Here is a 13,824-nt window from a genome sequence, read left to right on the forward strand (position 1 = left end):
CTTTACTGAACTATTTGGGACCCATCGGGGGATGGTCAGGTAAGAGGGGATAGTCTTGCTTTGTTGACTGCAGCCCTGTCTGCCACTGATCTCCTGTCAGTGTAGGATCTGCAAGGCTCATCCAGTTATTCTATTCATAGACATCCATGCTCTGCAGTATGGACTTGCTTTTGTTGGAACCCTTTTGAATGTTCAGCCAACTAATTATTTTGTTTTTTTGCGAGAGGTCACCTTCCAGAGTACTTGAGATTCTCCCGTAAACCTGATAGGTTTCACACTTACCTCCACATCATTTGACCCATTTACAATAGTTTCTCAATATTCTCTCTTCCCTCCCTTAAGCATGTGCTTCTCTCTACTTTAATGGATTGCCTCTTCCTCCCCATCCCACCTCCCCTTTTATCCTTACGTCTACATCATCCCTGGTGGCTCTCGCGAGAAAGCTGCATTCATTCTGTACCTCACTCACACTGCGTAGGTCTTCCCCATTTACATGCAGCTGGTCACTCAGGGTAGTGGCCCTTTTCAGCATTTCAGCCTGGGTCCAACTCGACACTTAATTGGTTTTGGCTCTTAGTCTTACTATTGTGACACCCGTCCTTTCCACGTGTCCCTGTTAGATCCACAGAAACCCACTCTTTCCTCCAGCGAGCTTTACCAGAGGGCTTTGGTGCCTCTTTCCTATGTTTACAATTCCTTATTCATGCATTCATTTGGCAGGTGTTCTGGTTACTGTCTTTCTACATTTCCCAGGCTTCTGAGGCATGGTTTTATGTTCGACGTTCCTGGATGTCATTCCTAGACTCCCAGGAAATGGGTTTCTGCTGTTCTGGACTACCTGCACTTTGACCCAGACCCATGAGGCAGTGTCTTTGAGTCACTGTACTGGACTGTTTATCCCAGACTGCTGTGATGAATCCCCTGGAGTCATCACTGATTCCCCAGGGGTGACCTCCTCCCATGTGTCAAGGGACAGTAGCTGCTACCTGATCCTGACCCTGGGGTGGTTATATGAGGGAGGATCACATGGAAGGGGACAACTACCGGGAGGAGGGGATGACTCCATAAGACGAGATGCGGTATTCTTCCGATGAAATCCCTATAATAACCACAATTCTAATGGCATACTGTCAATCTAGTCAAAATCCCATTTATGGTGCAAACATTCACAACACACATATAACACCTCCTGTTTCTGATGTTTCTCTATTTGAAATCCAATGACATCTCTGGACTTCAGCTGCCATAAAACCTGAGGTACTGAGACGAAGAAGAGGAGAGAGGAATCCATGCAAACAGAGAGAATCCCGAATCCCGATGCAGAATAGTTGTTTGTGCGCAGGACCTTTAAAAATGGCTTCTGCACTACACAGTCAGGCAGTACGGGAGAGAACCATGCAGGAGAAATCAGACAAAGAGAGAACGCTCAGATCCAAGCGGCGGCCCGCGAACGAGAGTAACATATATTGGCATGGTGTGAAGGAAGGAGAGGCTCAGCAGGCACACCTGAAGGACCGTGGAGGCACTGGGAGCTGCAGCGGAGCACCCGGAGGTGAGGTCCTGCCAGGAAACAGCTCCGGTCCAAGCTGCAGAAGGAAGCTGGCGACTGAATGTGTAGCTGCAGGAAATGCTGGGTGAACGTCTGCATCGTACAAAAAGCCGACCCAGGGATGAAGCTTCACTGCATACACATGCCATAAGTCAGAGACACTGTGAACTACCAGTGAGTATGCCCAGAGATGATGGGGTCCCAGGGCATACCGACATGCATGCAATCAAGTGAATAAACTGTGTGAGATTCCTAATATGGACAATGCTCAAAAGCAGTTTAAATACAGACAGAACTCAATGGAGCTCATTACGAGTCCAGCGGTAACCCTGCCGGTGCTACCGGCGGGTTGCTATCAGACTCGTAAAATGCTACCGGCGCCTGACTTCACGGTGCCACCAGGAGATTCCAAGTCTGCCATCCCGGGAAGTCAGGCACCGGTAAATGTAAGTCCCCATTCCCATAGAGTATGGGAGTGGGGACACAGAAGCACCAGCACCGTTGCTAACGGTGCTGTTGCTTCCGGGACCGGCTTGCCTACCATGGCCGCAGCACCCAGCAGGGTCAGACCTGTCAGGCACGGCGGTCATGGCAGGCCGACTCAAACTTTGCTGATCTGGAAACAAGGGTGCTGGTGCCATAGTAGGCAAGCCGGTCCCGGTCGCCAAACCCATAATGAGGCCCATTGTTAACTCAATGTTCAATAAGAAGAATATTTAAATGCTGATAAGATAAAGTGCAGCAACAAATCCCAAACAAAAACATGAGATGCCAATGTGGGGAAAAGCTGAAGCAAGTATTGGCCAAAGTAAATATATTGAGTACAACAAAGTAGATGCTGCCATAGCATATTGAAAAGGAAAGTGAAACCAACGAGAAGTCCTGGCAAAAGGAATACACCAGGCATCTGGCATTTAGAGAAAGACGCCTGGCAGGGAAGTGTATCAGCGTATCTACAAAACCCCAGAGAAGTATTTCTGGCAGAGGAGTATACCAGGCGGTCCATCAAAGCTGTGTACAGATTGTAACATTGTGGCAATATACCCGGCAGGGGAGTACACCAGGAGATCTGAAAAACCCATAAGAGGATGTATGCTAGAGGAGTATGCCATATAATCCTTCAAGGTTACACAAATCCAGTATGCCATCCTACCTAAAAATACAGAGGAGGGGAACCACCCTCTGGATCCAATGAAAAAACATTTGTTGGATTTATTGTTTTATTTTTATGAACACTTTTTACCAAACATCAAGTCAGAGACATCTCCTTGCACCCTTAGTTGTTTGTTTCTAGTGTGAGGGTCAGATTAGAATGTCTTGGACACAGACTGAACTTTAGTTTTAGTTTCCTAGGCAGGGAAACTCTACTTTAGGATAGGGCTAGAGAGGCGTTTTTCCAACCCGTGTCTGTTTAATAAAATGTCTGACAATTTAATTAATTATCCATGGCTTTTATGATTTTAATTTTAAAAATACCTTGTCTAATATGCACCATGACAGATACACATGTGCCTAAATCGGGAGGATATCTCAGGGGCAACGTGCTCGCCTTGAAAGCAAGATGACACTAGTCATCACAGGTTCAATCCCCGGGTCCGCGCTTAGAAACTACTGGGTATTAAGTGCGTTATAAATAACCCATTACAATTACATATTGTATAGGGGTTATTCTAGGAAAGTCAAGGATTGGCTGCTAATCTTTCCTTTCATCTCTTTTTGCCAATTATCTATATGTCCCATTCAACGTCATATACAATTATAGGGTGTATTCGGGGATAATGAAAACACCCCATATCTTCTTTCAAATCCTCTAAGTGGTGCCATTATGGGGTTTAACTAACTTTCAATGCCAAGATAGTTCAATTTAACAAGTGTCTATTGTTGTTTTTCTAGTTTGCCGATTAAAATGTTTCCTTATTGTCCTTATTGTTCTCTATGTAAACCCCATTGTTTTAGACATTTAGCAAGCACCACAGGAACATGCTGCATTTTGCAGCACCACAGGAACATGCTGTAATATTATTCCTTCCAAATACTCCAAACACACAGGAGCCTGCTCCCTGCTTCCACCCACACAGATCAAGGGTACCAGCAGAGCAGCACCACAGGAAGATGCTGTAATATTATTCCTTCCAAATACTCCCAGCACACAGGAGCCTGCTCCCTGCTTCCACCCACACAGATCAGGCGTACACGCAGAGCAGTACCACAGGAAAATTCTGTAATATTATTCCTTCCAAATACTCCCAACACACAGGAGCCTGCTCCCTGCTTCCAACCACACAGATCAGGGGTACCAGCAGAGCAGCACTACAGGAAGATGCTGTAATATTATTCCTTCCAAATACTCCCAACACACAGGAGCATACTCCCTGCTTCCACCCACACAGACCAGGGGTACCAGCAGAGCAGCACCACAGGAAGATGCTGTAATATTATTCCTTCCAAATGCTCCCAACACACAGGAGCCTGCTTCCTGCTTCCACCCACACAGACCAAGGGTACCAGCAGAGCAGCATCACAGGAAGATGCTGTAATATTATTCCTTCCAAATACTCCCAACACACAGGAGCCTGCTCCCTGCTTCCACCCACACAGAACAGGGGTACCAGCAGAGCAGCACCACAGGAAGATGCTGTAATATTCCTTCCAAATACTCCCAACACACAGGAGCCTGCTCCCTGCTTCCACCCACACAGACCAGGGGTACCAGCAGAGCAGCACCACAGGAAAATGCTGTAATATTATTCCTTCCAAATACTCCCAGCACACAGGAGCATACTCCCTGCTTCCACCCACACAGACCAGGGGTACCAGCAGAGCAGCACCACGGGAAGATGTTGTAATATTATTCCTTCCAAATACTCCCAACACCCAGGTGCATGCTCCCTGCCTCCACCCACACGGACCAGGGGATCCAGCAGAGCAGCACCGCAGGAAGATGCTGTAATATTATTCCTTCCAAATACTCCCAACACACAGGAGCCTGCCCCTGCTTCCACCCACACAGACCAGAGTTACCAGCAGAGCAGCACCAAAGGAAGATGCTGTAATATTATTCCTTCCAAATATGCCCAACACACAGGAGCCAGCTCCCGGCTTCCACCCACACAGATCAGGGGTACCAGCAGAGCAGTAATATAATTCCTTCCAAATACTCCCCACACAGGAGCCTTCTCCCTGCTTCCACCCACACAGATCAGGGGTACAAGCAGAGCAGCAGCACAGGAGGATGCTGTAATATTATTCCTTCCAAATACTCCCAACACACAGGAGCCTGCTCTCTGACCAGGGGTACCAGCAGAGCAGCAGGAAGATGCTGTAATATTATTCCTTCCAAATACTCCCAACACACAGGAGCCTGCTCTCTGCGTCCACCCACACAGACCAGGGGTACCAGCAGAGCAGCACCACAGGAACATGCTGTAATATTATTCCTTCCAAATATGCCCAACACACAGGAGCCTGCTCTCTGCGTCCACCCACACAGACCAGGGGTACCAGCAGAGCAGCACCACAGGAAGATGCTCTGATACAATTCCTTCCAAATACTCCCAACACACAGGATCCTGCCTCCACCCACACAGACCAGAGGTACCAGCAGATCAGCACCGTAGGAAGATGTTGTAATATTATTCCTTCCAAATACTCCCAACACACAGGAGCCTGCTCCCTGCTTACTCCCACACAGAGCAGGGGTACCAGCAGAGCAGCACCGTAGGAAGATGCTGTAATATTATTCCTTCCAAATACTCCCAACACACATGAACCCGCTCCCTGCTTCCACCCACACAGACCCGAGGTACCAGCAGAGCAGCACCACAGGGAGATGATGTAATATGTTTCCTTCCAAATACTCACAACACACAGGGGCCTGCTCTCTGCTTCCACGCATACAGACCTGGGGTACCAGCAGAGCAGCACCGCAGGAAGATTCTGTAATATTATTCCTTCCAAATACTTCCAACACACAGGTGCCTACTCCCTCCTTCCACTCACAGAGACCTGGGGTACCAGCAGAACAGCACCACAGGAGGATGCTGTAATATTATTCCTTTCCAATCCGAAGACAAACATTTATGTAAAAATACTTCTTTTAGATTCCATGAGTTACGAGGTATATTTAAGAACCGGTTAAAAAAGTTATAATTTCTAAGGTTAAAATATATGTGTTCTTGTCTGCAATAAAAAATATCCTTCAGGAATGAGAATTCCTATTCAACTCCCAACTTTACAAAAAAATACTAATCTACTCCAACTACGGAATCTTTCCTGTGGCCCTGATCATAGCTATTCTCCATTTTTGGGTGTTTGTCTACAGTCGTGTTGGATAAATCTCTTCACCTTGGATTACTAAAAAGACCCACCTCATAGGAGTATGTTCTTTTCACAGGTCTGAGAGTTCCTCCAAATATCTCTGATACAATATGTGACTATTTAGTGAGTTCCAAGCATCTTCTCAGAATTATTTATTTTCTTTTCTTTTTTCTTTTTCTTTTGTTGTCTGTTCCATTTGCCTTTCTTCGGCCTTGGTAACACATGTTATAGTTCCGTATCAAAGAACACTGTGTGAAACACGTATTGGTCTTAGTTGTCTTTTTGGAGTGTGTAGCTGTTGGAACAGTATTTGGTGAATAATACTAATTGTAACATGTTGTAGTTATATATGTATGAGATTATATACTCCAAGATTTAAACATCAGGGTGAGCCTTTGAGTATTAGGCTGAAGAACAATTCTCAAGAATTAGGTATTATTGTACTCTTATTATACGTGACTGGCGAGTGTGTCTTTTATATTTTGATCCTTTATTGGACTAAATATAGTACTTTAAAAGTTCCTAAGATGTGTTGGATTTATTTTGAGAGAGATGAGAAAATTACCTCTATTTGGCAGCAGTGAGTATTGGACGACCGGTGAATGATTTTGGTGAATTGGGAGGAAGGTTATTCCCCAAGTGATGTGACAGAGAAGAGGAAGAAGGGGTGGAGGGAAGAAAGGAAATATATAAAAAACCAAACTATCCGCTATAACGCATGCAACACGCATAGCCAGCAATTGGCAAATGTGGGGCCGTGAGTAGAGAACACGCATTCAGCACACCATCTTCCCAAGACATAATTATTAATAGCGATGTTGTGCATAGCAATAGCAATGTTTCCCTTTCCCAATGCCACATAGTCCCACTGTAACATCACAGCAGAGGATTATGGATTTCTTAATCAATAGCTGTGATATCATGGGCAAGGGTTCCAGAGGTTTATCTACCTCCCCCGTGTCCTATAAGAACTGAGGGGTGCAGGAATACCCCAGTAACCCTGGCCTCATACATGAATAGCTTCCATGACAGTGGAGGAGCCGTGATTCTGGCTGCTTGTAAAAGCTTTGGCTCTGGTGCTGCCACCGGCCCCACTGCATTTGACAACACAGGAGCCATAGTTCCGTTACAGAACTGTCATGGCGATGGTCAGGCATTGGTGATTGGTGCTGCACTTGTTTCTCCTCGGGTGTGGTTAACTTTATTTGTGCTGTTGTATATATTCCCTTATGTCTTCCCTCCCCATCCCCTTCTTTGCGGATCCCTGGGGACAGCTCATGGAGTGTGAAAGAGAAACGGGGGCCATATACATCATAACATAATTATTGGGCAGCTATCAATCTTGGGGTATATTCCATCTCGGGTACCTAATGGCATCATAAACACGAGCTCTGCTTTCATTGTCTATCAGCTTTCACTCAGAACCTCTAGATGGAATATAGTCCCATAGCCGATAGCTACTCACTGATAATTCTATTTTTCTCCAATCAATTTCCTCTTTTAGAAAAATACTATATTGATGATTCTATTGTTCCCCAGTGAATGTCTTATTTAAGAAAAACATGGCACAAAACAGTAAAAGTGAAATTCATGTCCAGTCTTCATCTATTCATGCATGGTGGGCGAATACGACTAGATTTGTACTCAATATTGTACATGTACGTCCATGTAGGATTCTCTCAACAAGTACATATTTTCCATGTCTCTCTCCGGACTGGTGAAGGCTCAGAACCATGGCTTTTCACAGGATGACCCAGTGAGTTTGTGAGCGGGGGGTAAAATGAGGATTATCAGCTCTGTGGTAGATCTATTGATTTTTAGGCTGTACAGTGACATAAAATAATAAAGGGTACCTCTGCTTCTTTCAACAGAGAATGATCAGCCATCAAAGGATGCATGCTGGGGAGAAGTCCTACGGGTGCACAGAATGTGATGAGTACTTTAATCACACATCAAAGCTGAGCATTCATCAGAGATCCCACACACAACAAAGACCTTTCAAGTGCTTGGAGTGTGAGAAAAGCTTCACTTGGAGCTCAAATCTGCTGCAGCATCAGAGGATCCATACTGGGGAGCGACCCTACCAGTGTACGGAGTGTGAGAAAAGTTTCATTCAGAGCTCACATCTGCAGCAGCATCAGAAGATACATACAGGGGTGCGACCCTACCAGTGTACAGAGTGTGATAAAAGCTTCTCTGGGAGATCAAATTTGCAGACACATCAGAAGATCCATACTGGAACGCGACCATACCAGTGTACGGAGTGTGAGAAAAGCTTTACTCAGAGAGCGAATCTACAGAAGCATAAGAAGATCCATACTGGGGAGCGACCATACCAGTGTACAGAGTGTGAGAAAAGCTTCGCTCAGAGCTCAGATATGCACCTGCATCAGAAGATCCACACTGGGGAGCGACCTTACCAGTGTACAGAGTGTGAGAAAAACTTCACTCGGAAATCACATCTGCACCAGCATCAGAAGATCCATACTGGGGTGCGACTACACCAGTGTTCTGAGTGTGAGAAAAGTTTCACTTGTATCTCAATTCTGATCAAGCATCAGAGGATCCATACTGGGGTGAAGCCCTATAAGTGCACAGAGTGTATGAAAAGCTTCAATGACCATTCAAATTTGAGGCAACATCAAAGGATCCATACTGGGGAAAAGCCCTATGTGTGTACAGGATGTGGTAAGCGCTTTAATCGTGCATCAAGCCTGATGACTCACAAGAGATCACACACAGGATTGAAACCCTACCAGTGTACAGAGTGTGAGAAGAGCTTCACTCAGAGTTCACATCTTAATAGCCATCAAAGGCGCCATACTGGAGTGCGACCACACCAGTGTACAGAATGTAGGAAGAGCTTCACTCAGAGCTCACATCTGCTAAAGCATCAGAGGGTCCATATGGGGAGAACCTCTATTAATGCACTGAGTGCAGGAAAAGCTTCAGTTTCCCCTCAGCCCTGAGTAGTCATCAAATGATCCAAACTGGGGGGAAGCCCTTCGGGTGTACAGAATGTGTTAAGCACGTTAATCTTGCATCTAACCTGATGACTCATCAGAGATCCCACACTGGATTGAAACCCTACCAGTGTACAGTGTGTATGAAGAACTTCACACAGAGTTCACATCTTTAAAGCCATCAAAGGTACCATATTAGAGACTGACCATACTATTGTACAGAGCAAGAGAAGATTCATTCATATCATTGCAAGCCATGAATATGTTAGACAAGGACTTCCATGACAACAGTGCATTATTTAGTGTACATCAATTCAAGAGATATTGTGCAAACGTGTATATTCCTAACAGTTCTGCAAGTGCTCCATCTGAAGGCTGGGGGTGATAAAGGGGCCAAAAAGTGGAATTCCCTTCCAACCAGTGTTCCATTTCCTGATGATAATCTGATCTTTTGGGAATCTTGGAAGTCCTGCATATGTCTAAAATCAGCAGCCCTGCTGCACTCTCATGTGGGTCCTCAATACATAATGGGTGTTTGAGATGGAAAGACTGTGTCCCCAAGAATATTATTCTGTAGGATTTAAAGATTCCATTGCTTTGATTACCTCGGAATCAGGTTTGAATGAAACATGAATTATCAAAACCATATTGCTAAAGCCAACCTGATCCTATGGAAAAGGAGCAGTGCAATCTTGACCTATTCCGAATTTCTTGGCAACAATAATCTCTCGGCTTTGATAATATATCAAATGCAGACGCTACCAGTGGTGATGTACGGTGCAGAATTGTGGGGGTGCTGCAACATCTCTAGATTGAGCGTGATTGAAAATGATTTTATAAAGAAGCTGCTCACAGCCGTCCCCCACAGCACACCGAAGATCCTGCTACATCTAGAACTTGGGCTACCATCTGTTGGCGTTCATATCCAATTGAAACCAGTTCTCTACTGGGTAGGAATTTGGTCCGGCAATCCACTTTTGATTAAATATAGGGAAGCCCTGTTAGACCTGCTGGGGCACCACCATGCAAGTTCCCTCCCATGATGTAAACACCTAAGGGATCACTTACACCAGGTACATCTGGGGAAGTTGTGATTAAATCCCTCTGTAATTACTTTGAAAAGTAGAAGGACCGTCATCGAAGCACATGGAGAAGAACATATATAAGTGTCTGGATATCACACAAGCGTATCTGTGCTTCATTAGAGATCCATTCAAAGGGTCCTAATACGTAACATTGTGATTGGGCACTTTACCAACTCCCTCATTTGAATCTTATTTTATGGCCCAGTCAGATCGATGTCCATCTTGTTATGAAGTGCTTGAAAGCTTACAACATGTTCTCCGTCTATGCCCAAGGCATAAAGGGGCACACAACAAACATTTAAATGTATACTTAAGTAATAGAGGAATACAATCTCTTAATGAGGCAGAAGCTGTGTGCAAGAAATCGAAAGACCTACATGTCATCATTGCGATTTCCACCTATTTGGCCGAGGCCTGGTGGATAAGATGTAGGTAAGCCGCTCTAGGGCACAATCTCTCACCCAAGACCATTTAATCTGGATAGAAGAATATTGTGATCTACTGTGTCAGATGCTGCAGATAAATCCAATAAAATGAGTATCCCGGCACCCCCCTTTCCACGGTTCGGTGCTATGGCCTGGTGCTGTATTCTGCCTGAGCAATATCCAGCCATCCCTGGGCCTCCACTTACGCTTGTAGTTGTTCTGTAGCCAGACTCTCCATTATCTTACCAACATCGGGCAATAGTGAGATGGGTCTGTAATTTACGCAGCAGGAGGGATCGAATGACGATTCTTTCAGCAAAGGGATCACAGCAGCTTTTTAAGAATATCTGGAACTATGCCTGGCTAGAAAGAACTGTTAATAATTGAGCATATCTCTTGTGCAATCACTTCAATGAGCGCTTTCAAAATGCTTTCTCGACACAGGTCATAAACGGAGCCACGGGGTCTGTGTTTTGCTTTCACCTCAAGTAGGTGTTCTCCGCTAATCTGAGAAAAAGCTGTACATTTCTGACCCACTGTTGGCAAACCCATGAAACCCTCCAGCCTATCCCGAGATAACATCACAGGCTCTAGTTCCTGGAATTCTTCCTGGATTTTGTTAATTTCATCTAAGTAGAACTCACTCAGTTCTGCACAGAAATGTTGGGAAGGCGTCATTGACTTTTTGATGGCCACCGGCTCACGTAATTCCCTTAACACTTTGAAAATGTCTTGGATTATATTGGGTCTTGCGAAAATCCGATTGGAGCAATAGCTTCTCTTAGATTTCCTAATTGATTTTTTAATTTAGGAAAAGTGCACATTTACATTCAGTTTTAGCCTTATCCTCCTGCTTTTTCCACCAGATTCTTTCTAACACACTTACTTTCTTTTGTCAGACTGGAAAACCATTCCTTCTTCTTGGCTCTACTTTTCCTTTTCTTCAGAGAGCCTGGCGCCAGCTGTTGCACAGCCTTGGAGAGTTTGGCATACAACTTCTCCAATAATATGCTCAGATTTGACGAGAGACCTGCTTGTCTCTATCATCAAAAAATCGTCTCACGTTCTCTGTATCAATATTGGCATGTGTTAAGGTTTAAAAAAAAATTTATTCAATGCATTATATTTCGGTTATATACTTTTATGATTACTTAAAACCAAAATAAAGTTTAAAGAAGATCATCTATGCTTTCCACCAAGAGAAAAAGGCTGTTAGGCTTTAGCCCACCAGAGGGGCTGTCAAATATCTCTTATACCGCTTACCTGTGTGATGCTTCTTACCTTTGAAATTGAATCCCAATTTGAATGTGATATTGAATAATAGACAGATAGTTTGACAGTTCATAGAGTCATCAATTCATTACAAAAAATACATCAATTTTATTAAGACATAGGCCCTCATTCCGAGGTTGGTTGTAGTAAATAGCGCCATGACTGCCAACAATAACGGGTCCGGCACTGGTATAGTTCAATGGGGGCTTACCGGTGTAGTCCGACCTTTGCGGGACCGGTAAGTCCCCATTGTAAATGCCATTCCCCATTCCCATTTTAGCCCCCATGGGGCTCAATGGGAGTGGGGAGGGTGCTAATAACGGGCTTGCGACTTGCGAGCCCGTTATTAGCGCCCTGGTCCCTTAACGGATCCCATCCAGAATGGCTGGTCAGAGCAGCCGTTCCTGGTGGGACCTGCTTAGGGACCTTATAGTAGGGCGGTAAGGGATTACCGGCACCGGTCTCCTTACCGGTGCCGGGTATCCCTTACCGTCCACCTTGGAATGACCCCCATAGTATTAAAACACAATGTAAAACATCAAAAAGTACATCTCAATTATATAAAATACTATTATAAAAAATAGGCTGTGACCATCAGATTCCTATATTAGAATCTCTTAACAGTAGAGTTCTTTCGTTGAGAGGTTAGAGAAAATCTCTAATTCCTATTCAGGCTATTATCAATACACCTTTCATACTAGGCCCTTGTAGATCATTGTACAAGGTTCGTCTCAACATGTTTCTGTTCAGAGTCATTCGTTGTAGCACATTCTTCAGGAGAAATTGTTGCAGTCACTGTTATATTAGGGGGTTCAATTAATTCTTCCATTCCTTGTCTACAGTTGAGATGAGTCTTTGAACTGTTAAAAATAAAACAACAACAGTATAAGCTATAACTGCCAATTTACTATTTTAGTCGATAATGATTATAATACCTACATCTCAGGGAGTCATTTCCTGGTTAGGTTTGTGGGAGCGGACCTCAGAATGTGTGGATACACATGTAATTAGTATGATCCTTCAGAAGTATATGTGTGAAAGAACCCCTCAAACTTGATTAGCTTTAAACATGGATATTGCTGTTTAACCCTTTTCAAAATAAAGACATGATTGTTGATGAAATATTTACCCTGGTCACTTTTATATGAGATTTACTTGCGAAAAGGAAAGTACATGTTTTCAGAGTCTATTTTGAATAATTTCAAGCATGTACCTCCATTTGTCCCAAAGCTGATATGTTTATACCATTTAACTCAGTTTCTCTAGGACTGTCTTTGCCTTATATTGCAGAGATCAAATTAAGGATTTATTGTTCGGGTACTAAAAGCAGCTCCTGGGTATTAACATCACAGAGTAAGAAGGGGCTACCTCAGGAGAACGAGGAGTTAATACAAAGTGCACCGCAAATCTAATTTCTATTTGAGAGTCATGCTGTAGCCTTGTGTCCATTAACGGGGTAATTCATAGATTTCAGCGCGGAGGCAGCGCACTCGAGCAGCGCAGAGAGGGATTGTGCGCCAGCGTGCGCGCTAAACAGCATTCTGGCGCACCGCGTATTCATGGAATTCCCAAGCCATAATGAGCGCTGGCACAGAGAACATCCCGCAGCGTCAGTTACGCCCCCAAGAACGCCCCTTGCGCAAGGAAAAGCCATTGAAATCCCCAATGCAGCGCAAAGGGCTGCGGTAACCCTGGACCAGCTTACAGGGTCTCTGCAGTGCAATCGCGCGAGTGGGGAACGTGTATTTCTGAGGTGCGCTGGAATTATCACACGTGACAGGGCTTGTGTGAGCGGGGTACGTGTATTTCTGGGGGTGTGCGGGAAGTGTCACACGCGATAGGCCTTGGGGAGCGGGGTACGTGTATTTCGGGGGTGCGCATGGAGAATCACACGCGATAGGCCTTGGGGAGAGGGGGGACATGTATTCTGAGGGGTGCGTGGGGAGAATCACACGCGAAAGGCCTTGTGCGAGCAGGGTATGTGTATTTCGGGGGTGCGCGTGGAGAATCACACCCGAAAGGCCCTGTGCGAGTGGGGTACTTGTATTACTGGGGTGCGCGGGAAGTGCCACACGCGATAGGCCTTGGGGGAGTGGGGTACGTGTATTTCGGGGTTGCGCATGGAGAATCACACGCGATAGGCCTTGTGCGAGCGGGGCACCTGTATTTGGGGGTGCGCATGGAGAATCACACGCGATAGGCCTTTAGCGAGC

General features: G+C 45.0%; 1 protein-coding gene across 1 annotated transcript in view; it reads left to right on the forward strand.

The window, feature by feature from the left end:
• The window catches only part of LOC138489395 (zinc finger protein 551-like), a 151,197-nt gene extending 138,464 nt beyond the window's left edge, over positions 1-12,733 (forward strand). The window contains exon 2 of the mRNA XM_069617116.1: positions 7,738-12,733. Coding sequence (XP_069473217.1) covers positions 7,738-8,835 — 1,098 coding nt within the window. The 3' untranslated portion in view covers positions 8,836-12,733. The remainder of the gene's footprint in view (positions 1-7,737) is intronic.
• Positions 12,734-13,824: the final 1,091 nt, after the last annotated feature.

Source organism: Ambystoma mexicanum, chromosome 9 (genome assembly GCF_040938575.1).
Source record: "Ambystoma mexicanum isolate Mex_15411 chromosome 9, UKY_AmexF1_1, whole genome shotgun sequence".
NCBI lineage: Eukaryota > Metazoa > Chordata > Amphibia > Caudata > Ambystomatidae > Ambystoma > Ambystoma mexicanum.